At 44.9% G+C, this 24,303-nt stretch overlaps 1 protein-coding gene across 2 annotated transcripts in view; it reads right to left on the reverse strand.

Moving 5' to 3' along the window:
• CCDC93 (CCC complex scaffolding subunit CCDC93) overlaps positions 1 to 24,303 on the reverse strand; it is an 87,192-nt gene that overhangs the window by 45,311 nt on the left and 17,578 nt on the right. Inside the window, exons 5-11 of one of the 2 annotated variants that reach the window (XM_028101293.2) lie at positions 22,744 to 22,842; positions 21,895 to 21,951; positions 12,436 to 12,536; positions 4,717 to 4,753; positions 1,614 to 1,706; positions 1,285 to 1,332; positions 342 to 428 (exon numbers count right to left, since the gene is read on the reverse strand). In XM_028101293.2, coding sequence (XP_027957094.1) covers positions 342 to 428; positions 1,285 to 1,332; positions 1,614 to 1,706; positions 4,717 to 4,753; positions 12,436 to 12,536; positions 21,895 to 21,951; positions 22,744 to 22,842 — 522 coding nt within the window. Of the gene's footprint in view, positions 1 to 341; positions 429 to 1,284; positions 1,336 to 1,613; positions 1,707 to 4,716; positions 4,754 to 12,435; positions 12,537 to 21,894; positions 21,952 to 22,743; positions 22,843 to 24,303 lie in introns of both variants that reach the window. The other variant, XM_028101292.2, reaches the window with a different exon arrangement.

Consider the following 24,303-nt stretch of genomic DNA (forward strand, 5'->3'; position numbering starts at 1 on the left):
TATTCTTAGACCCAATCACCAAACTGAGCCCGAGTTATAAGAAACCTGGTAGAGAAGGAAAAATGTCTGTGCTATACCTCAGGAATCTATTTATCAGACGCGATCATTGCTCTTGAGAGACAGGTTTTCTCTTTATATGTATAGAAAAATAGGCACTGCAGAAGAAAATTAACTGAGCTAACGGGCAAATGCTGACAGCTTTGCATGGCATGCATGTTTTTGACAAATGTTGCTGGTGAATTACAACTTGACTCCATCGATGATGCAAAAGGGTGTAGGGACACAGAACAAATCCTGGGGGCATGACCTGAGGCAAAGACTCCAGCCGGGCCCCCACGTACCTTCTCTGCATACTCGGACACAATCTGCTTGATCTCGGCGGAGCAGAGTCCCACAATTTGGCCTACTGAGCTGGCGGTGAGGCGGCTCTGCAATCACAGGGAGAGAGGTTTCTAGGTCATGCCTGTCTTTCACAGAACTGGAAAATCTGAACGCTCTGAGTCATAGAGCAAAAACAGGTAATATTCCCAGGGGGAAGAATACCCTGGCTTTTGTTTAGATATCCATCAAAAAGGAATGGGGAAAACAAGCCTTGGGCCAAATGTTAAGCCATCTCTCTACCTTCTGAGTCATTCGGTTGATTGTGCCAGATTCTCCCTGGTCCCTGGGTGCCCCTGGGAAATCATTCTTTACCCCAAATACCCCATCTCAGGGTCTCTTCCTCAGCATCACTGACAGAGCCCGTAGGAAACATGGAGGGCTGACGACTCAGGGGAAAAAGAAGGACAAATGGGAGAGGAACAGGAATCTTAGAACTCTCCAAATATCTTTTAACTACCACAGGCCTTTCCTGCCCTAAGAAGGAGGGATCCTTTCAAAGCCCTTGGTGAAACCTTTTGGACAGGACTTGAGCTCTGGAAGACCAACGATAAATGAGGTGTTCTATTTTCTACCCCGATGGCGTGGGAAGGAAACAGAAGACGAGGGCTCTTCTGGCATGAGTGGTTATGGAGAGGCAGGGCTGAACCACGGCTCCTCTACAGAGGGTAGAGGGACCCTCCCAGGGGTCCTTCCAGACCCCCAGAGGTTCCCAAGGACGGCAATGCTATGCACTGGTAAAAAAGCTTCCCGAAAGAAAGACCCTAAGGAAAGAGGAAGCACTGAGGACTGAAAAGACAGGGCTCTGATGAAGGGGGTCCCTCTGGAAGGAGGCCCCCCGGGGCAGCGCGGGGTGGTTCCACGTCCCCACCTCCACACCGCGCCCCCCGCGCAGCCTCCCCTCACCTCCTCATTCGCCATGGCAGTCATCTTGGTCATCAACGACTGAATACGCTGCTGGAAGAGAAATGGGGAGAAGTAGCAGTGAGTGGACCCCAGCGCCTAAGCCTTCCTCTACACAGACCTTTGTGGTGCAACCCAAGGGTTGTTTACTTGCTCTCTCATAGTGAGGCTCATGGGAGAAGGGGTGAGAAAAGGAAACTGGAAAGAGTGTGAGAGGCCAGCTAACAGCAGTGTGGGAGGCAGCTAGCCGTTTTGCAAAGCTGGGGATGAAGGGGCAATTTTTCCCCAGATGACTGAAGCAGAAACCCCAGGGACCTACGTGGGCCACACACCTCTTCAGCAGCTTGAAGCTCATCTTCCTCATGGGCATCAGCTTTTTCCGCAGCCGAGAGCCCTGAGGGAAGTGCCGTTTTCTTGTCCTCGGCCTGGAAAGGAAGATGCAAAAATAGCTGGGCCCTGGAGACAAAGACTCAGTAGAGAAAGGACAACAATGCAAAGGGACACAGATCTGTGAAAGACAACCCGCAGATCTGGAAAGGTGAACGGGTCCCTGCCAAGCAGTGGGGAATCTAGAGACCTGAGCTTCCAGTCCAACCACAGACCGAGCAGGTCGAGCTGCTCTGCTTGCTGATTCAATTCCTATCAGGTCGCGCACATTTGCCAGACTTATCCTTTGACTGGGGCTCCCCTTTGCTTTAACGCCTTCAAAAGCAAATCACTGCCTAAAGGAGTGTTTTACTCAGCCAGTTGAGACCCATCAGTGGGACATGAAAGTCCCTTAGCAGGTATGGCCAGCATCTACATAAATTAAGCAAAAATAAGAGAACAGGACACACCAGAGTGCTTTGCATGTAGTAAAGGGGTAAGTACTACTGTCTGAAACTTTTATTTTGGAGGGTGTGTGTGTGTGTGTGTGTGTGTGTGTGTGTGTGTGTGTGTGTGTGTACCGAATCATGATGAAAAATAGAATTCTTACTGCCTAGAGTGGTCAACAGTTTAAAAACCACTGGCCTGAAGGATAAACATCAAACTGCTTCACCTGGTGATCAAGTTTTTTGCTCTGGACCCAGCCTCAAGCTCTAAATGTACCCAACACCACACTCAAGACACCTGGATTAAACACTGTTTCTCAAACCTGCACTGCGTCTAGAGTGCTTGGTGTTAACTCCATCTCTGCACCCACCAGCTGGGTGACCGTGGGCTTGCCTTCTCTGGATATCAGGGTCTTCTTGGGTTGAAAAAGAGAAGTGGCGGTCTCAGACACCCTCCTTAGACCATCCCAATGCTAGAAAGCTTTTCTATAACCTGCCTATAACGGACCCCAGAGAACACTGTGAGCTCCTAATTGCCAAGCATACAGGTATCCCCTGCTTTCGGAAGCTTGTGTTAGGCCACTCTGCTTTCACAAAAGACCTACATTGGTACCTACTGTTGCTGACCAGAAGACATCTGAAAAAGATTTTTGCTTTTACAATAAAAAGTGAAAGTGCAAACAGTTTTCAGTGTTTGTTTAGCCGTGAGCCATTAAGAGGGAGTGTGTAACCTTGGCGGTGAGGGTGGGCTGCCAAGCTCCTCCCCTGGGAACGACACTCAGCATCTCAGCATCAAGCCGCCAGAGCTTAGAACTGTATCTGAGCATCTGTGCTTTATCTCAATTTATTTTGTGTGTCTCTTAGTACGGCGTGTGTCAGAAAAGCCTAAGAGAGGTTATTTTTTGGGTCTAGGAATGCTCAAAAATTTTTTCATAGAAATTAATGGCAATTGCTTCTTTGCTTCACACCATTTTGGCTTATAAAAGGCTTTATAGGTATACTCTATTTTGCAATAGTGGAGGAAACCCGTATCTGTATTTGTAGACAAGCCCAAGGTGAATACTATTTAATGGGCATCACATGATTTTTCCAATCATAATTAATACACCCAATACCCACACACACATTCTTTTCAGACTAAATTACATACCAAATTGAATGTACACGTCAAATTCTTATCATGTATCAGATGCCACCTGACATATACTCAAATCCAGAAAACACCTTGCTTTGGAGGAAATGACTGTTTAGTTCAGAATAAACACACCACTGTGGAAAAAATAAATGACGAGAAGACCAAGAAAGAAGCTATCCTAATCTATGATAAATAAATAAATGCCACTGATAAAATAGCTAGTGCTTATTAAATATCTCCTGTGTGATGAGTCAGCCTTCCCACCGATGCTGCAAGCTAAGGCACGGCGAGTCGGTACACTGTCCGAAGTCATGCAGGGGAGCGATCTGAAACCAGCCAGCCTGACTTCAGCACACACGTTCCCAGTCACCATCCGTGCCCTCCGCTGACTGCGACAGCAACCACCACCTAACACAGAGGGAGGCTGGGAGCCGGGGCAGGCTTCGTGGAGAGACTGAAGGATAGCGGTTCTGGACAGAGGGGGTCGGGGGGACGCCGAAGAACAGAGCAGAGGGAGGAAGCGTCCGATGCAAGAAACTCTGGGCGTCTGCTGGGGAGTGAGGAAAAAAAAGGGTACCCATAGATCTCAGACTCTAGGACTCTGCTTTTTAAGAGGCCACTGACAACTTTAGTTAGCACTTTATTATTTAAAAGGCAGTGGTCAAGAGCACAGGCTTTGATGTCACACAGACCTGGGTTCAGATTCTTATTATGGCACTTTAAGGGCTTACGTGATCTTGGACAAATCCCGGAGCCTCCCTGAGCCTTGCAACTTTCTGACCTCGGCTTTTCTGAAAAAAGGTACTGTCTTCTTCATAGTTTTTCAGAGAAGTGGAAAAAAAAAAAAAACATGCAGAGCCCTGAACAAAGGGACTGAGACACAGTAAGGGTTTGGCACTGTAATATTTACATGACTGCCCTGCAGCTGACAAAATTAAGGGTCATCAATAAATATATAAATTAAGAGAAATTTCTGAGACTGCTCTGTGAAGTGAGAAACCCCATCTTGACTTACCTGAGTTTTCCACCCTAGGTTGTCTTAGGGCAGGCCTGCAATATATGGCTGTGTTCTATGTCACTGGCAGCACCCTGCTCACACCTGTCTAGGGTCTCCCTCATCAAGGGGGCAGCGCTCAGGGCTCTGAAGCGGACTTCATCTTCACACCTCTGGAGTTAGGAGAGCCCACCTGGTTGGCCCTGGGGCCATGATTCCCATCACCTTTCACTTCTAGCCCTTCCATGAGGCTGCTGCTTCAGCTCTCTGGCCTGCAAAGGTAGCATGCCGCAGCTACGAGGGAGATCCAGGGGCCCAAGGTAGCTGCCACATCCCCGCTGCCCCGGGTTGCTCAGGGACCGGAGCCCGGTGCGCCGCAGTGCCATCCCCCCCACTCTTGCTAGGCAGGTGGCCCGTCAGGGTCAGACAGAGGCAAAGGGGAGGGGCGCTTCCATCTCTCCAATGTTCTCTCCCGTTATCCTTGCTTTTCTTACCTTCTCTGTTTTGCTCTGGCGGCTAAATCCGTATCTCCTGCAGGCCACAAAAAAAGGGGAGATCAGTTACTATTCAAAAGTCACACAAATTTGGGGTCAATGCATTTTGGTTGGATTTTTATATGAAAAGCACCAAAGAAAATTTAGACCATATGGTAACTGGAGAAAATGTTTTAAGTGCCTGAACCACAGACATATTCCACTGTTTTTGAATAAAGGGTCAGCCATTCTATTTGCCACATGAATACTATAAATGGGAACTCTCAGAGGGCACAGAGTGCAATATTCTCTTTAAGTGCAACCATTACTCTTTGAATCAGGAGCTGTATTTCAGGCCCAAAGTTTAAGCTAAAAGGCTTAAAACTTTCTGTATAAACAAATGTGAGTGTATTTGTTCGGGCTAAGGATGCTCTCTAATGGTTATGTTCAGAACCTGGAGTCCGGCCCGTTTTCCATTCTCAGATGCAGCCCAACCATGATGCCAACAATGTTATGTGTTCACTTCAGGCAACCTTAAATTCAAAGAAACTCACAAATGCACTTTAGTTTAAATTAGTTTATTTTTTAGGTTCTTTTTTTTTTTTAAAGCAAGTGTAACAATGCAGAACCCATTCGACCTAAAACAAAAAGCATGATGCCAAACACCACACCTCACTTACCTTCAAGTAGTTTCTAAAGAGACAAAGGTACATGCCGGCCATTTAAGAAAAGCAAATGAAGGACTCTACCCTCGCTCACGCCATGCCTCACCCACTGGGCCGGTGTGCTGGTCCCCAGCCTTACTGCACTCCCACTCCTCCTCACTCCCTCTCCAGCTTCCCAGTGGCCTCGTCTGCACGCATCAGTGGAGGGCCTCCTCCCTCTGGGGCACCTTCATCAGGGCTTCCCTTCTATGGCTCTGCCTAGCAACCTCCTAGCCTCACCTCCTCACCTGACAAGCTCCTGTGCATCCGCTGCCCGACAGAGAGCTGTGCCCACGCCGTGCTGTTCTCCTACTTCCCATTCGCGCCCACACCTCAGCTCTCAAGCCACCTCTTCTGCACGTGTTCCCCCCACCTCCCAGATGGCGGTCACGTCCAACAGTCTGTGTGCCTGTCTGCACCCTCTTCCCAGAGGGCACGAGAGCTACTTTTTTTATATTTTGTATTTCTAACGTATGTTGAACAAATAAGCTCAACAGAAGTGGAAGAACATGCAGGAATCAAGAAGCCAAAGCATCACCTAGCCTTGCGGTATGCTGTCATATAACTGGAGAGACCACAGAGTCCCGCCCGGGCAGTGTGCCCATTCATTCAGCATAAATGTCCAGGTATGAAGTGCAGCCGACTGAAGGTAAATTCGGAGTGTCCACACACAGTTTCTAAAGGACCTTAGGACAGATTCTGTGCATTAGTTTCACAATGTCTACTGCATCTTCCTATACTACAGAGGCTGGGAAACAAAAGACCCTATTTTCTTTTTCTTTTTTTTTTTTAGCGGGGGGAGGGGAGGGCAGAGGGAGAGGGAGAGAGAATCTCTAGCAGGCTCCACTCTGAATGCGGAGGCCGACGCAGGGCTCCATCTCAGGACCCTGAGATCATGACCTGAGCCGAAATCAAGAGTCGGACGCTTAACTGACTGAGCCACCCAGGCACCCCAAAGACTCTATTTTCTCTACTCCCTTGCACCCACGGCTTGGGATGCAACGTAGGCCCCACCAATCAGGTGCACTTCCTGGCGATGTGAATGTACAGTAGCCAGCTGAGCACAGAGGTGTGTGGTGCTGCTGTGGATCACAGAGGTGACCTGGTTCTGGGGCCAGCAGCTGTGGTGGCAGCATCCTGATCTGGGCCAAGGTGGCGTGGTTTGTTTGTCAGCAGCCGTGAGGCCGGCGTCCCCACCCCACAGGCCACCAGCTGGCCGCCCCACGGTGGAGGCAGAAGCAGCATCCTTGGGAGGCTCGGTTCCGATGTGCTGCCTGGGAAGTGACCCCGGTTCAGCCTGGATCCCACCTCTCAAACCTTCCCAAGGATCCATGGAGTCAACCGCTGTTGCTGAAACTAGCTGGAGGAACCCTGGTTGGTCAGAACCCTGACCAACAGAGGGTCTCACCACAGTTCCCCACTCCTAGAAGTAACCTTGCGCCTTGGGTGTTCCTTCGTTTTCCAGGTGTTTAGTCTGTGGAGACCCTCAGGGCAGATGACATACCCTCAGGCAGAGAGCCCTCATCTAAGGACCCAAAACTTTCTGGATTTTCCAAATAAAGCAGTAAACAACTAAATGTGAGTGACCCAGTTACTGCCCCTTCTACTCCTTTGTAAAGACACAGGTTGTGGGAAGACCCCTCTGACCACCCAAAGGTCTAAGTAAGGAAATCAGTGCGCTCATCCCACAGGCTACAATAATTACCTCGAATCCTATAAATCTGTCTGTTGTGCTCCTGGAGGGAGTGCTTCACTCATTTTTTTTTTTTATCGTTTTTTAAACTGAGATATGACTCGTATCACATAAAATTTACCATTTGAAACGATATACTCCAATGGTTCTTAGTGGATTCGCTATTTGTTCAACCATCACCACTATCTAATTCCAGAACAGTTCCATCACTCCAGAGAGAAACGCCATACCTATCAGCGGTGAGTCCCAATTCCCCCTCTCCAGTCCCTGGCTACCACTCATTGGTTTTCTGTCATTTGATGGATTCGCCTATTCTGGACATAACATATTTACAGAATCTTAGATGGCCGTCTATAATTGACTTCTTCACTTAGCATGTTTCAGACAGCTCCATTTGCTTTTGTACCCCAGCACCTAGGACAGCGCTTGGCACACAGTAGGTACTCAATAAATGTATGCTGAATGAGTAGAGTCCATCTGATTTTTCTGAAGGCCTCCTTCGCTATGTGACATGATGAGAAGGCTTCCATGACAAAGAGCTGTCCTCGGTCGCCTATTAATGCCTGCCTCATTATGTTCACTGGTCAAGATGTCTCTGGGAGACCTCCATGTTGTTTGGCCTATCATCCCTCACAAAGAACAAGGGGATGCTTCAACTTATTTCTACTACAAAGCATTTACTTCTCCTTTATCTTTCACAGGTATGCTGCTCTACCCTCCCGCCTCCCTCTCCTGTTGCCCTGTCTGCCCTGCCCTTTCCTCACAAGTGCCAGCCTGATCGGTGCTGCCAGGAGTTGCCAGGAGCTTTAATCTGTTTCCGCCTTTCCCTGTGTTAGCTCTGACCTACCAGCCCTGCTGATGTCCTACGCTGTCAGCACCGACCGAACTCTGGCTTCTTACCCCCCCTTTATTTCCTCATATCCTACACCTCACACTTGATCTTTAACATCAAGGATGTACATCTTCTAGAACAGCACAGTCTGAAAAAAAAAATGTTAAGAGCCAAATAGATAACTTTAAATTAGTAGGTTTACATATTCAAGTTATTTCAAACTTAAACTTTTCTCCAATAACTAAATCAAGCATGAGTCTTTAATTTTTTTAATGTAACTTAATAAATTTTTTAAATGTAACTTAATTAAAATTAAAATTCTGTTCTTGAGTCACACTGGTCATACTTCAAGTGCTCAACAGCCACATATGGCTAATACTACCGTATTGGTAATTCTAGAAAATAAACTAACCTTCAAAAACAACTGCCACAGGGCAAATTAAGTCAGATATCAAATTATCTGGAATGTGAACACAACAGGGGCATAAAAAAGCCCTAAATACTAAGGACTGTGGACTCTGTTCTTCGTTCATTCCACAAGCATTTCCTAATTTACTAAATACCTTCTATAAGCATGACACAGGCCTTGCCATCGCAGAGGATACAAACAGGTTGGGAGAGTCATGTCATATTTCATTTACTAAGTACAGAATGACTTCAAAGCAACTAAAATTAGGCCTCAAATAGTGTGGAATAGGCTAATGCCAGTAGTCTAGTGGTTATGCTTCAAAATTCCACCTCCAAGTTGTTAGAGAAAGCCACAGGCCCAAGGTACAGTCACTTGCCCCTGTGATAGCAAACCAAGACTCAATTGCAGTGTCGACCTCTCCAGGAGTGGAATTTCAAGCTAATCAATCTGGAATTTTCTGGTCAGCACCAAAGAGGTAATCTGTCACAAGGGCCCTCTCCATCCTCCAAAGGAAGATGAGGTAATCACCTCATAAGACCCCATCTCTTCCCCCTAAAGGAAGGTGACCTTGCCTGAAACAATCCTTTGTTTTCTTTTGTTAATAACTTTTTACCCTACCCTCCTTCCTATAAAAAACTTCCATTTTGTACAGCTCCTGGGAGCTCATCTTTACTTGCTACATGGAAGGCTGCTGAATTCATGAATCACTTAATAAAGTCAATTAGATTGTCAAATGTACTCGGTTGAATTACGGTTTTTAACAAAGTCAAATATACCACATATAAAATGCATTTCTCCACAGCGGCAATTTTATAGCATGGTTAGGTGTTTTAATTTAGCTCCTAAAAGCTGACTGGACCCGTACCAAAACTGAAATATGATAGACGTGCAACTTTGTTTAAGTCTAAAATCAAAACCATGAGTCTTGTTTTTCCAATACCATAACACTTAAACCAATCTATCCATACATGAACAGGCACACACAGACCTTAAGGCCTTCAGCACGGCTGACAGGGCTCAAAGTCCAACTTCCTTTCAGCAAGTAAGTAAAAAAAGGTGGAAGATGCAGGAATGCTGACCTCAAAGCCAGATGCACGATGGGCCTAGGCTAATGAGTAACCTTCAACCCCAAAGAGTTTCAGACCTTCTTACTCCAGGAGTCAAAATACTTGCCCTCTTATCAAGAGGTGAGATAGACAGGAAACCGGAGGCACTGACAAGAGATGGGGGATGTGGATTCCTAGGTGGGGATGAGCAATTAAGGGGCGCCATGATGTTCACAGTGATGGGAGAGACAGGATGGAGGAGGGTGAGTCCCAGGGCCAGTGGAGGTCCAGCCTGGCTTGGCTGGGGAAGGGAATGGGGAAGAGCGGGTGACGCTTCTCGCAGGGCAGGCAGGGCTAGTGCTAGGGGTGTAGACCAGAGGGACAAGAAGTAAAAGAAGAGGTGCATTTGAATCTACAGGTCCGATTGAAGGGCATTTGAGAACTGAAAACTGTTGCTGCTGCTGCTGCTGCTGACAGCGCCTAGCAGTCAACGTTTACTGTTTTCTGCACAGGACAAACTACTCAGAGCTCTTCATGTGTGTATTGCTACGTGATCCTAATTTAAGGGCAAGACCATTTGTCCAGGGGACAGTACTGACTGAACGCTGAGGAGAAAGTCTGATGGCCACAAAGGAGGGGAAATGAAACGAACACTTGCTGGGGCTGCAAGTTTTGTCCAATTTGCTCCGTCAGTTTTAATGACCACTCTCTTCTTGTTCTGTGTCAGACCAAACAACAGAGACTGGGCCTGTGTTTCTAAAACCAGGAGCCAAACTTCCCCTGGAGACTCAAACAATACCTGGAGCTAATGATAAAAGCACCTACGAGGGTCCAACAAACCTGAGTTCAAGTCCCAGTGTGAGGCTCCTAATAATTCTTAAGAGTAGTTAATAGTTGACTTTGGGCAAGTTACTTTTTAAAATTTCTCATGCTGTCTCTACCATTCTCAAAGAAGAGAGTTGAGCTAATTAAACCATCAGAATGTCCTAAGTATCCACTTCCCCACTTCCCACAAACTCAGCCTCTCCCCATCAGGAAAGCTATAAAGAGAGTAAAATAACCTCTCTCCTAAAAAAAAACAAAATGCTTCATCGAACACCTACCCTAAGCTTGGAACTCAGCAGAAATCAGCCTGACCCCACCAACAGGAACCAAGATTGAGGTCGACACACTCTGCTCTTTCGTACACTCCAAATCTGAGAGGAGTCACAAAGAAAACCTGTGCATTGCTCCCTTCCCTAAAGAAAGCCCCGCCAGGCTCTGGACTCCAACCGCACCAACCACTCCTGAGGATGGGCAGGGGTGTCCTGAAGTGACCCGGTCATCACATGACAATAATGACTATCCTCTATGACACACGCAGTTTAAAACTGAGAATTTCAAAACAAAATAGGGAAATATTATCAGCCTGGTCTCGGTGAGGTGGACAATTCACCGAATCTCTGACTCCTTTTCACCCCCAGGAGTGTCTGAGTATCCATGACAATGGACAAAAAATGGAGGTATGAACAATACCAACTAAGAAAACCACAACATTCCCCTGAGGATTCTTTGGCCCTGGAACATGGGACACCCAGGGAGGTTGTCTCTCCAGCTGTGGCTCACCCGGAGCAGTGTGGCCTCACCGGCCCACCTACAGCTGGGGCTTGGCTGGAAAACCCTGTTGCAGTGCCCAGGGAATACAACTCAGAAGGGCCCCACACCTGGCTTTTGTTGCTATCTTGAAATTCTTTTTTTTTTTAAGATTTTTATTTATTTGTCAGAGAGAGACACAGTGAAACAGGGAACACAAGCAGGGGGAGTGGGAGAGGGAGAAGCAGGCTCCCCGCCAAGCAGGAGCCCGATGCGGGGCTCGATCCCAGGACCCTGGGATCATGACCTGAGCCGAAGGCAGACGCTTAATGACTGAGCCACCCAGGTGCCCCTTGAAATTCTTAATAATTAGTCATTCCTAGTAATTCTTATTTTATCCCGGGCCCCATAAATTATGTAGATGGTCTGGTGGTGCCTGACTCCGAAGAGGAGTTCAATTCACAGCCGTGACTGGGGAGCTGTGGAGCAGCCATCAGACCCGGCTGAGAGCCAGCACTAACACCTTCCTCTGAATGAAACAGACTCGCTTTCATTCTTAGGAAGGACGGACCTGACACCACACAAGCCCCTCAACAAGAAAAAGAAAAAAAAAAAAGTGTCAACTTTTTGGGGAAATTTTTTCCATTTGAAAGATAAGGTATTGAAGCCAATAAAGCCTAACTTCCTTCCGGTTGTGTCTGGTGCCTCAGAGGGGGTAAGCCTTCAGATGCTCACTCGGGGAGGCGAGCTGTTAGTCCCAGCCGCCCAAAGAGGGCTGGGATATGAGGCAGAGCAGCATACAGCAACCACTCCCAGGATAAAGAAAGGAAGCACAAGGAGCCATACTCACATCCAGGAATCAGTTATCCTATGTAGAAAATGCAGGACATAAATGAAGGTTAATACCCAAGGTCAACCAAGAAATTCAATGAGGGCAGCACTTCTTTGTGTGCTTTTTAAGTAAAAAATGAGGATAAAAGATAAAATGGCTTTTTAAAAAATTAGGAAGTTATTAAGAAGTGACAAAATATTTCTAAATTCTTCATCTTCCTGCTCAGGACAATCCCTCATGGGAAACCAAAACTATTACTCTAACACTTAGAACTACAGTAATTGTTTTCGATTCTGTAGTTTTCCCTGAAGATTTTAACGAATGGCAGGGGCATGAAGGGCAGACCACTCCTGGCCTCTGCAAATACCCCCAAACACCCCAACTCCCCAGGAGGGCAGAGCCAGGGTGCACAGTTAAACACACATTTCCGGAGGGCAACTGCAAAGATCAGGCCTCCACCATCATGAGGGAAGCTACCCAGAGAGAAAAGTCCCTGGTGATGGAAATCTTGGGCCAAAAACAGTAAACTCAGTCAGGTCAAAAAAACAAACAAACAAACAATCCAAATTAATCTCAATGAAGCAATCCAAATCAGCTTTTCTTCTCAAGGGTTTTATAAAATAGACACCTCAGGCTGGGTCCCCTTCATTACCTGCCATATTCCAAAAGCGTGGCATGGACTCGAGATTCTTCATCGAGCAGCTCTTCTGCTCCCTGTTGGCGTTTGTATTTCCGACGGGGCTTGTAAACATCCTAAGAAGTGGATGAGACAGATGACTTACTGAGTGTGAGAACACTCTCCTTCTGAACTGCCTGCTGGGTGCATCCAGCCAGTCAGGGGAGCAAGTCTTTCCCCATCATGGTGAGTGTGCCCACCTCCCGCAGGAGAACAGTGGGCACTCAGGGCGGCCACCTTCAAGGAGTTTGCTCCTTTGACATTCATATAGGTAGCAAATATTTCCACTCAAGATATTGCTTGTCAACTTTAACTTGGTGTTTCTTTTTTTTTTTTTAAGATTTATTCACTTATTTTTAGAGAGAGGGAGAGAGCGAGCGAGCGTGGGGGGAGGGGCAGAGGGAAAGGGAGAGAGAGAATCCCCAAGCAGACTCCCCGCTGAGCATGGAGACCAACGCGGGGCTCAATCCCATGACCCTGACATCACGACCTGAGCAGAAACCAAGAGTCGGACCCTCAACTGACTGAGCCACCCAGGCGCCCCCTTGGTGTTTCTTTTGTCCTATGGCATTTTAATATTTTACGTGGTCAAACTTACCATTTTATATCTTACTTCTTATTACCAGGGATTGTAAAAAAAAAAAAAAGTTCTTGTATGTTACTTGTATAGGTTGTACTTAGCTTTCTAACCTATTCAGAAGCTTTTTTTCCTGAAATGGAAAATTAAGAATCCCAACATCATCAGTTTAATAGTCCAGCCTTCCCCAGATCTGAAATGGCATACATGTGTAACATGTACCAATGTCCTCTTCAATTTCTCTTGCTTTATGGACCTTTATCCTGTCTCCACTGTTCTTTTTCAAATTTCCTGGCTATTGTTAAACATTCTCTCGTTCAAATGAATTGTAGCATCAACTTGTCAGGTTCATAATAAATAACTGTTGAGTTCTGATTAGAATCACACCAAATTTATAGATTATTTTGGAAAGAACTGGCATATTTATAATATTGAATCTTGCCTTGTGAAGCAAAGACTATCTCTCTATTCAGATTTTTTTATTCCTTAATAAAATTTTCCAGAAAAAAATACAAATTTTCTTGTCACTGCATATCCAGACCTTTCCACCACCCAGGGCCACAAACCAGTTAAACAATCACAGGTGTATAGGTTAACCCAGGATCCTTAAAAAAAATTCCTTAAATGGTAAAGGAGATTTCAATTCCTAGACTCTAATAGCAGAAAAGAAGAGTAGATACAAACCCTTCAGCAATAGTATCTTTTTTACAAAAGTACCAGGCTGAGGTTTATTAAAAAAAAAAAAAAAAAAGTATATAAAAACACAAAATGCTCTATCAAGGACTTTTAAAATTACTGGAGTGTGATTTAATTATAAATGTAGAAGCAAACACAGATCTATTTTGTATAGGACACATTCTGAAACATAGTATTTCTTGAACAAAGTACGTGGCATGTAGTAGGTGCTCAATTAATGTAGTTCTTTACCCCTAGATGACCTGATTTAGCATCCTGCTCCAAATGAATGTCCTTCTTGAGTGTCGAGCCGGCAGTCAAATAATATCTTAGTAAAATGTGTTCAGGGCTCTGGGTGCAAGTAGGCAAATATTTATTCAAGGGAGGTATTCCAGTTGTTCATCCCTGGATCTTTTCTTCTCCACGACCAGAGTTCATCACAACTAACCTCTACCTGGACATCACTAGGACAAGCACTACTATCAGGTTTCTTCAGATAGTAGTATTTTTATTCCAAGTAGAATTGTACCTCCCTTGATAATTCTTGTTAACTTTATTATTTTACTTTTTATTACAAAAAGTTTCAAACATAGAGAAAAACATCCTTTTGTAACACATACTATGTAATTTTAACAATTCTGTAAAAGAAAAGGAATGGACTAGGGTCTGGGATGATGCTGGAGTGTTGTTCTTATGACCTGCTGCCAGAAAGAATTCCTAGTTTGCTGCTGGTGTCTACATGAATAGGAAGCTATAAATAATGTAAAACAGATTCATGGGGAAATGCAACATATAATGAATCCACATGACATCAGTTACTGCATATGATTTAATTCTCACTGAGCTCTACTATTATAGCAGCACTATATAATTGAGCTTAACTGCTATCTTCCTTAGTTACCACTGATAGAGTCAATGACCCAAGACAGGAAATTGGATTCTTCTAAAAAAAGGACTGACTCCAAAACAATAGCATACTGAAACCAACAGCTACAAGGACCTTTTATTCTGGGAAACACTGACAATGTTGGCCTTTGTGTAGTTATTCCTTACACTTGAAAGCACCTCATATACACCTCACCTTTGCATTTTATAACTGTTCCCAGAGGTAGAGACAGGGCAGATGCTGTTACCCCCACTCCACTGCTGAAGAAGCAGAGATTAAATTAATTTGTCCAGGATCTCTAAAATAGTATTAGGCCTGGCCCTGGGTCCCCTGGCTGCTAGTCCCAGGGTTTTTCCAATACCCTCACTTGCTTCTGGTGGGCATTCCCGCCACCCTCCAGCCATCTCAAGTGAGTCCTCTCACGAGACCGCCACATACCTGAGGCTGCCACATGGATCATTACAGCGGTTTGCTTAAATAACAAGGACCTAAATGTCAGAGGCTTTCAGGCCAACTTAAAGAACTACTGCTAAGTCACGCTTTAAAGCAACAGTGTCAGAACCACTGATGTCTAGTCTGGTCTCTGTCATTTACTAGCTCTGTGACCTCGGGAATTCCCTTCAACGGGCCTGTTTCCGTCTCTGTAAAACCAGGGCTAGACTAATAGCCCTTGAACAGGCTCTTGTTCTCTGTGCTAAAGGACACATGAGCAGGGTGTGAGAGTCACAGATTTCTACCTTACAGGTCTGGCTACAGGACACCAGTTAGGAGAATTCCTGAGTCACATTTCAAATGGCAGGGGAGGGAAGTGGGAGAGCACAACATCAGGGCAGCGTCTGCAGCAAAGATTAATCACAATTACGGCGGGTATCTCCTTTCTGAAATAATGAGCAGGCAGTGAGACAGCCACCATCAACTTGGCATTCTCTGGTTAAGAGCTCCAGTGGGCCAGGCCACACCCAGGTCGGCAGGGAGTGACATTCCCCTGACTTGCCTCCACTGACCTCAACACATTCTCTCAGGGCTCAACCCTCACAGACATGCCTCAGTCCAGGAGCCCCACGAACTAACTCTGTCTCACCTAACGGGGCTCCACAGATGTCTCCACCATCAAGACCAATGTCCTGAAAGATCCTGTACAAAAAAGTTATTATAATTGGGACAAATATATTTGCTTGTTCTTTTTTTTTTTTCCCCCATTCTCACGCTAATAAAACAACAAACGAAACAAAGCCCCTGGCTACTAAGTGAGGGAAATGGAAGACCAATGGATGGCAACTATTTCTGGAGAGAGGAACAGGTCTGCAGGGAGGAGGGTGAGTTGGGGAGGCAGAGTTTTCTCCAGACTTTGTTACTTTTCTATTTTCTTTCACATGAGCCCTGCTCTGCTCCTTCAGGACCGGCACACATCCCACCGCAGGGTTCCTTGATTCGAACAGTATAATTTGCTGGTAAGACTAAGGTCACTGTATTAAGTAAAGGAGCCAAAGATGGCTTCTGCACGTTGGCTCTTAGGTTTATTTCCTCACAGCAGGCTGAGACCTAATGGCTCAAAAGCACGCCAGGGCCAAACTCAAATTTTTACACATCCAATTGTTTCGAACATGGCCCAAAGAGGCAGATTTTTAGCCTCTTACAGCCTGTCTATGTTGCATACTCTACAAAACTGTGTTTGCTAACCACAGATAGGATAAGCCCTGGGACTGTAAAGACCCAAAACTGCTGCTGCAGATCTCTTTCAGAGACCTCTGACTAGAGTTCCTCTGTGCTGTTGCTGCGTGACGTGGCAGTCTCATGGACAATCTCCAGGACCTCCTGGGGGGTCCCCTTGCTCCCCTCCCCTTCTGGATGCAGCCCTGGTGCCTTGAACTCTGGCTTGCTGTGAGGGACTGACTGCCCCATCTTACAAGCAAACCTGTCAAAGCATCACTCCAATAAAGCTTATGCGTGCTGCTTGCCCCCTCATGGTCGTATCTTTTTCCTTGATGAGACCCCAAACTCCCTTGATTCCTTTACTGCTTTTACCTCACCTCCTACAGCGCAATCTGATACACAGTGAGTGTGCAACTAATATTACTGAATGAATACGTGGACAAACAAACTTTTAGTCCTAACCCCATAACCTGCTACCTGTCTGATGTGGGGCAAGTTACTTTAACCTCTGTGATTTTCCATCTCTAAGAAAGATACAAGTAGAGTTATTGTGAGGATTAATTATTTCATAGTATCTGACACATAGTAAGAGCTAAGTTAGATAATATATATCTAAGCTAAGAGATATATATATATCTAGGATAGATAGATAGCTATACTTTTTTGGGGGGAGGGGCAGAGGAGAGGGAGAGAAGAATCTCTGAGCCTAAATCAAGAGTCAGACGCTTAACCGACTGAGCCTTTTGCTTGTAAAGATATATATATATATGTATATATACCCTTTGCTTGTAAGATATATATTTTTAATATACATATGTATATATATTATTATTGACAAAATGTACTAACAGTGTTTTATGTATGTAGCCACATTTATATTTTATGTGCTGAACGAAAAGGCATTCCTCATAGCATTTCCTGTGGAAGAACACACTGGAGTAATAACTTCAAATGACATGGTCTCCTAGGTGATCCTATTAAGTTCTGCAAAACATTTCTTTCAACTAAACTGGAAGTTCTAAGAGTCCTTCCCCCCCCTCTATTCTTATACAAAATTCTAAACATTACCAAAAAATGTTCAATGAATAAACAATTACTTTTTGGAGCTTTGGGTAAAATTTGACAGGTACTCTTAGTCCAGGTTAACAGGGAGTAACAGACCTCACTGCACAGAATGGATACTTGAGGGATACGAGGGCTGACGGCTCAGACGAGGAGGAAGTAAGCTGTAAAACAGCACGCTAAGTGACGAATGAGCGACTGTTATGACACGAAAAGGAAAAGGTGGTAAGGGGTGACCTGTCCTGCATGGCAAGAGTTTTATTTCTTAAGTGCTTTGAAAATACACCTCCCATCACCCTTCTACAAAGCAGCTGGCTATTCTGTAAAAAGGAGGTATGGAGAAGCCAAGAAGTAACACATTTCAAGAAGAAAGCAAAGTACTGGGAATAATCCCCAAGAGGAAGAAAAATGAGGCCAAGACAAAGAGAGAAAACCCCAAAGTGATGAGTGCAGAAATTCAAGTTCACAGCAGCCTTTCTGCCTGGCAATCTGCCAAAAGGTACTAACAGTCTTAGGCATAACCTCTGACCCAATTCCATTTCATCCAATGTTTCCTAAGTAAATAAAGATCAAAGGAAAAACTTAGCTATAAGAATGTCCTACATAATGGAAAAAAGAAAAAAAAAACAACAAAGTGACCTAGTTAAATTAATACCACACAATGAATAATCTACAGCCTGTAAAAAGGCTATAGAGGTATTATTGACATGGAAAGACAGTGTCAATTATATTGTTGAACAAAAAATAAAACAATATACAGTATAATGCCATATTTAGGGATCTCTAATTCTCTGTATTGATATCCCTAACTTTGTATTTCCTACTTGGAATATATATCAGTAATTATCCCTGGCTGATGGTATCACAGTGACTTAGTCTTTGTAATTTTTCCCCATTTCTTCATTTTTTGTTACTATTACTAAGGTACTAGTACAAAATAAATATAAGCTTTTTAAAAAAAAAAAAATGATGCACCAAAAAATGGCTGGGCTACATAACCAAGGACAAGTACAAAAGACTGGAACAGTCCTATAAGGAGGGCTAAGGATAAGAATGAGTTAAATATTTTGAAAAATATTAAAATGTTTAATATTTATTTTTTAACAAGAGGTTATATCTAAGCAAGAATAAGTAAAAGCCTGCTGGTATTATGTTCACAGATGAAGAAAGACAACAGGATTGTCTCCACTTGGCAGACATTCTCTAGCTGGACAAAGGATCTTCAAGTGGAAAAGTCACAGTAAACAACCCCGCAGAGGACTGACGAGGTGGTGGGAGAGCACCTAGCCGCTCTGGACGCCTCTGAGCCTCTGGGACCTAGATGAGTAACATCTCAAGAGTCCTGAAATAAGCCAGGATCATTGCTATAAAACTGGTGCCAGCAGTATGTGGGAAATCAGAGTCCAGGCGAGGAGAGGAAATGGGAGGAGCACCACACCTGTCATGTTTGAGGGGTCTGATGTAAAACCAAAATCTGGCTGCCTCTTCCTATTCTGCAAATATGGAGGTAAATTTGTTAACCTTTCTGGCTTCAACTTTCTGATTTATAAAACAGAAATAATAATATTTCTCGCTGAGTGTTGGAGAGGCGCTAATGAGACGATGCTTGTGAAATGCCTAATTAGGTGCCAAACACACAGAAGGCCCTCAATCAGTACGCGGCAGCTACAGACACATATTACAAAAGGCCGGGTCCAGAAATTAGGCACCTATTGTGTGACCTTATTTGAGTCTGTAAGTTACCATTCACAATTTAAGTTTGGGATTCTAGATTCGTCGATAAGGAGCAGGTAAGAAACACTGATGAGGCATGTGAAGGGCAGAGCTGGGAAAAGGGTAGAAGGAGAGGGAAACTGCCTTCAGAACCCGAGACCTACAAAGAGCCACAGCTTCTGGTCTTTCCAAAAGGGTAGAAGGAGAGGGAAACCGCCTTCAGAACCCGAGACCTACAAAGAGCCACAGCTTCTGGTCGCTGAGGAAAGACTTCATTCCCTTCACTACGGGACAGATTTCCCTTGGGGAGAGTGGCGACGAATGAAAACCAGCACGCTGTTCCATTCCTTCCAGGACTCACGAGGGTAAGCTAGGGACATGCACTGCAACCCTGGAGGCTCAGTAAGCTTCTGGAACTCGCATTTCAAGGCAAGGAAGTGACAAAGCACTTGCAGAAGTGGTGGGCGGGAGGGAGGGAAGTGAATGGTAATGGAGCTCAGCTAAGAATCCTAAGAAGACAGCATCTGGGAGTGAGGGGTAAGAAGAAAACAGATAAAACCCAAAGGCCAGCTCTGGCCATCCATCAAAATTCTTATCATTCCTGCTACAAATGTACTGACAGTCAACTAAGGAGTAAGTTCATACATAAAAAAGGAAATCGACTGAGCAATCTGAGCTATTATCAAGAGACTTGCAAATTTTTCCCATTTTCCTTTATCTTGATATCATTTCTGAATTAGCTGTAAACAGCATTTTATCTAGAGGCCCACAGCATAGTAGTTACAAGACTGGGTTTGCATCCTGACTCCATCATCACCAACGTGACCTTGGGCAACTTATATAACCTATCTGTGCTTGAGCTTCCTCACCTGTAAAAAAAGGAAGAAAACACTACTACTTCAGAAGATTGTTGTATGGACTAGGTAAGTTATATATAAATGCTTACAACAATGTCTGGGCACCAGGTATTTGTCATTATCATTACCTCCTTAATCGTATGCAGTCACATTACCAAGCAGAAGAGGAGGATTTTCTTTAAAAACTCCATTACAAATAAGAGGAAAGAATGTGTCTCTAGAGGCCTGAAATGTTTAATGGGTATGGAGATGCCAGGCCCAGTTCCATTGGTAGGATGACTGATAGCTACGCTGGCCTTTTCTTCCCGGTGATAAGGCTGAAAACCATTATTTCTCACTCTCTACCCAGGGCTCAGAGTGAGATTTACACAAGAAGATATTCAATTAAGCATTTAGAAAATTTTACTTTTGTTTACCGTTTTTGAATAAGTAACACACAGACTTGGTAGAACATTCAAATAGGACAGCCTTTACAGGGAAAAGAGAATTTCCCTTCCTCTCCTGCCCCGGGCTCCCCAATTCCCTGGATGAGAGGTAATGCCATCACTTGGTTCTCCTAGCTTTCCAGAAATGAAGCATCATTTAAAACAAGAGAAAGCAACCACATATCCAACAAACTGGTTAATATTTTTCATGACAAATGCTGTTAGGAGGAATCCTTAATAGCTTACAAAGACACTATATTGATAAGTTAAAAAAAAAACTGCAGTTTTATTTAAAGTATGACTCCAATTCGGTATAAAAATGCACATTAAAAACATAGAAGAGGGACGCCTGGGTGGCTCAGTTAGTTACTTGTCTGCTTTTGGCTCAGGTCATGATCCTGGTCCCTGCTCAGCAGGGAGTCTGCTTCTCTCTCTGCCTGCCACTTCCCCTGCTTGTGCTCCCTCTCTCTCACTCTCTGACAAATAAATAAAATCTTAAAAAAAAAAAAAAAATGGAAGAAATATGTCCAAGCACCAAAAGAAACTGCTTCTTTGTTGTGAGATTAAGGTTGATTCTCTTCCTCTGTATCTATCAACCTTTAAAAAAAAACAAAAAACTTTAGGGATGTCTAAACTGAACAACTATTTCATAACCAGAGGAAAAAAAATTACTCTGATGTCATATCATGTCCTGTTATTATTATTTGATACCGCCACCGTATCTGAGAACAGTATCTGGCTTCAGAATGTAACTATCTTGAAGGTTTTCCACTCCTTCCATTTCCAAAATGGAATTATGAAGAAGATACAAATCACAACTCTAAAGTGACAAAGATTTTTCTTGTTTAAAATGAGCACTGCATGTCATCAAATGATTGTTACTCTTTTTAGAGTGATCACCTTGAAAGACCACACATGTATTCTTAAAGTAGGGGGAAAAATGCAAAATAACACTACGCATTATTTTTGGAAGAAAGCGAACTTACCCCCAGGCACTGTGGCTTCACTCCCAGCAGCTCAGGTAGGAAGGCTGGGGCTGGGATGGGGTGTGTGGCACTGAGAAGGTTCTGCTGGGCTCTGGCCCAGAAAGGTTTGAAAAGCTCTCCTCTGCCCCTTGCACTAGGGGGAGTGGGCACACGAATGCAGACTCCCTGGTTAAGATTCACTGCAGCAGTGACCAAGGCCATCCCAGTGTGTCCCACACAAAGCTCAGGAGCTGTTCTGCCTCTCCAGAGCCATCATGGGGTGCTAACCTCAATTTACCACACCTCCAGTTCAAGATGAGCTATTCAAAGTTTACACCTGCCACTGGCACAGATGAGGAAAGGCTATGGGTTTGGAAAATTTCTCCTGGAAAACTGGAACTAAGAAAAACACAAGGTAGTGGTTATGCCACTTTCTACCCATAAATGCTGGCATCCAGGTACGGGCACTGAGGCAGGAGGGGCTTCCCTCACACACCCACCTGAGGTCAGCACCTGGGCAATCCCAGGAGGGACTGGGTAAGGGTTTTGGGATTTGAATCACGGGGCTATCTGGAGGCTATGAACTTATGTCCTTCCCTTACACAGGGGCAGGGGAACTTACTGAAAGGTCGACAACTGTCTTGATGGCCTTTTCTTTTCTCTTTATGAAGTCATCATCCTGCAAGACAAAACACAGGGATTAAACAAACCCTGTGTGCAGACTGAAACTCAACCGGACTTCTCAGAAACCTGTCTTACAAATTGATTTCTCATCATAGCTTTGCCTGCAGAAGCCTCAATCTTCTAACGAACTGGAATATATTCTACAGGGGTAGAAACTAGGGCCTCTGCAGATGGCTCCAAAACAGATCCCACAGCAGTAAGAAAGGCAGGGACCACAAAGTATACTGGTGAAGCCAAGCATTCTTGTTCAAATCCTTATGAACTCTTGACACCCTGGGCAAGCCACCTAGTCTCTAAGCCTCAGTTTCACCATCTGTAAATGGGGACACCACCACCTACGTCAGAGAGCAGCTGTGAAGATTAAAGAGGAGAAGGCATGTGATGGGCTGGGACTGAGTGTAGTAAGTACTCAGTGGCTATCTGTTGTTATTATTGTGGTGGGGGTGGTTACTATTAAACTGTTATTATAGGAATGCCCTAGGCAATGACCTAGGTGGTCTCTTGAAAAGCTTTATATGACGATTAAAAAAAAATACTCATGTTCTTATAATTTAATAAAAGTTCTGAATCAAGTACTAAAACTGAGAGAAAAGGAGAAAATTGCAGGGCTTTACACCCAGGGCCCATTTAAAGAGGCAGTTCTGACGAACAAGGATGCTGCCCAAGTAGGGGCAGAGACATCACACAGAGGAGCCTGAGGCTGAGCTTACTCTGCTCCTTCCTGGGGAGTCTCTGAGTGTATACATATGGTCGCAGTTGGATGAGAAAAGAAAAGGAGAATACTGACCTCAGGGAGACTGTAGGTTTTCTGGAACTGGGATATGGAGTAGGAGCGGATGTAGTCACCCATCTCTTCCTTTGTTTCTATAGCTCGCTTCACCAGCCACTGGGAAAGAGAGTTAGGAAATGTGAGGGTAGGGATGAACCACCACTGTGGTAAAGGCCAACTCAGGGATGGTACAACTCATGAACCCAAATAGCCATACCTGAACTGGCCAGGTGATGAGAAACTATCTGCACCTACTGTCCTATGCGAAAAGCAGCCAGTTGGGCGTCTGAGACGCTGAGATCCAATGGGATCTAGAGCAGAGTGGCTGTGGAGGAGCCTTAAAGCCTCACATTGGATGCTCAGGCCTCAGTTTCCCTCTGTGTAGAGGTGAGAATATCATTTCTTTCACGTCACAGAGCTACTATGGGAGCAAATGAAATCACAAGGACCAGAATGCTCTATAAATGCCTGAAGCAAACACAAATATAGTTACACAGACACCTGGTTCTAGTGGCAGATCTGAACGTTACTCTCTTTCTTGTGCTGCTTGCACCACAGACTGGGGGAAGGGAAGAGAGCCTCAGAGAACATCTAGTACAATCCCTTGTCTCCTTGATTGCAACAACCTCCCCCAAGTATTCAGATTTGAGAACAGGCTTGCTGAGTACACAGCCCTAGGCTTCAAGGGAGCCAGGCACTCACAGCATTTGCTCTCTTAATCCACACAACATTATAAGGTGACTGGTGCCAGCCACGTTGTACAGACCTGAAGCTCAGAGAGACTACATAATCTGTTCACTGCTCCGTAGGTAGCAAGCACAACAAGGCTGCAAGTCGCAACTCAAAGGCTCTTCCACACCGGAAGACTGGACATAGGAGTTTTATTAAATGTTTTCCAGCTTTACTGGGCTGATACGCAGAACTAGCTCTTCTTCATTGCTCCCTACTTATAATTCCAGTTAATGGCAACACATAGGCACACCCCCATAACCTGTGGAAGATCCAGGTGCTCTGAGAGAAAGAATGCAAAATACAGAAACACAGCCTCTGTTTCTCCTCCCTGGCTCTTCATGCATTTCCTTTATAACTGAAGAGCATTAGGGAGGGGGATGCCGTCTGTCAGAGTCACCATGCTCTGTCCAGAGAGAGCTACTACATCTCGAAAGCAGTTTGTGGACAGTAGTTGTATTTCCCCATGAGCACCGCGCACTTGGCAAGGCTTAGCTACCTAGGAAAGCAGACACGTGGCACACGGCATGGTGCTCCTGCAGAGACAGACAGAATGCTTACTCGCAGAGGGCAGCCAGCTCAAGTAAAGGACATGTTTAGGGCATAGCTGCCCAAGATGGGGGTGGGTGCAAATAACTCTATGAGGAATATTCTTTTGTTGTTAGTATCTTCCATTCATTTCCATCAGTCCACTCCACCCCACCTCCAAACAATGACCCAGAAGTCGGGACAGAAGATCAGACAGTATTCAGAGCTTCTGTAGCCCCTCTCTCGCACCCCGACCCAGCACCATGGCCCAGGACAACTAAGGAGGCTGACTCCTTGCTCAACTCAATTTCTCTCTACTTT

The sequence above is a fragment of the Eumetopias jubatus genome, unplaced genomic scaffold, assembly GCF_037043125.1.
Source record: "Eumetopias jubatus isolate StellerSeaLion01/CBP00866 unplaced genomic scaffold, mEumJub1_p1.0 scaffold_3, whole genome shotgun sequence".
Lineage (NCBI taxonomy): Eukaryota > Metazoa > Chordata > Mammalia > Carnivora > Otariidae > Eumetopias > Eumetopias jubatus.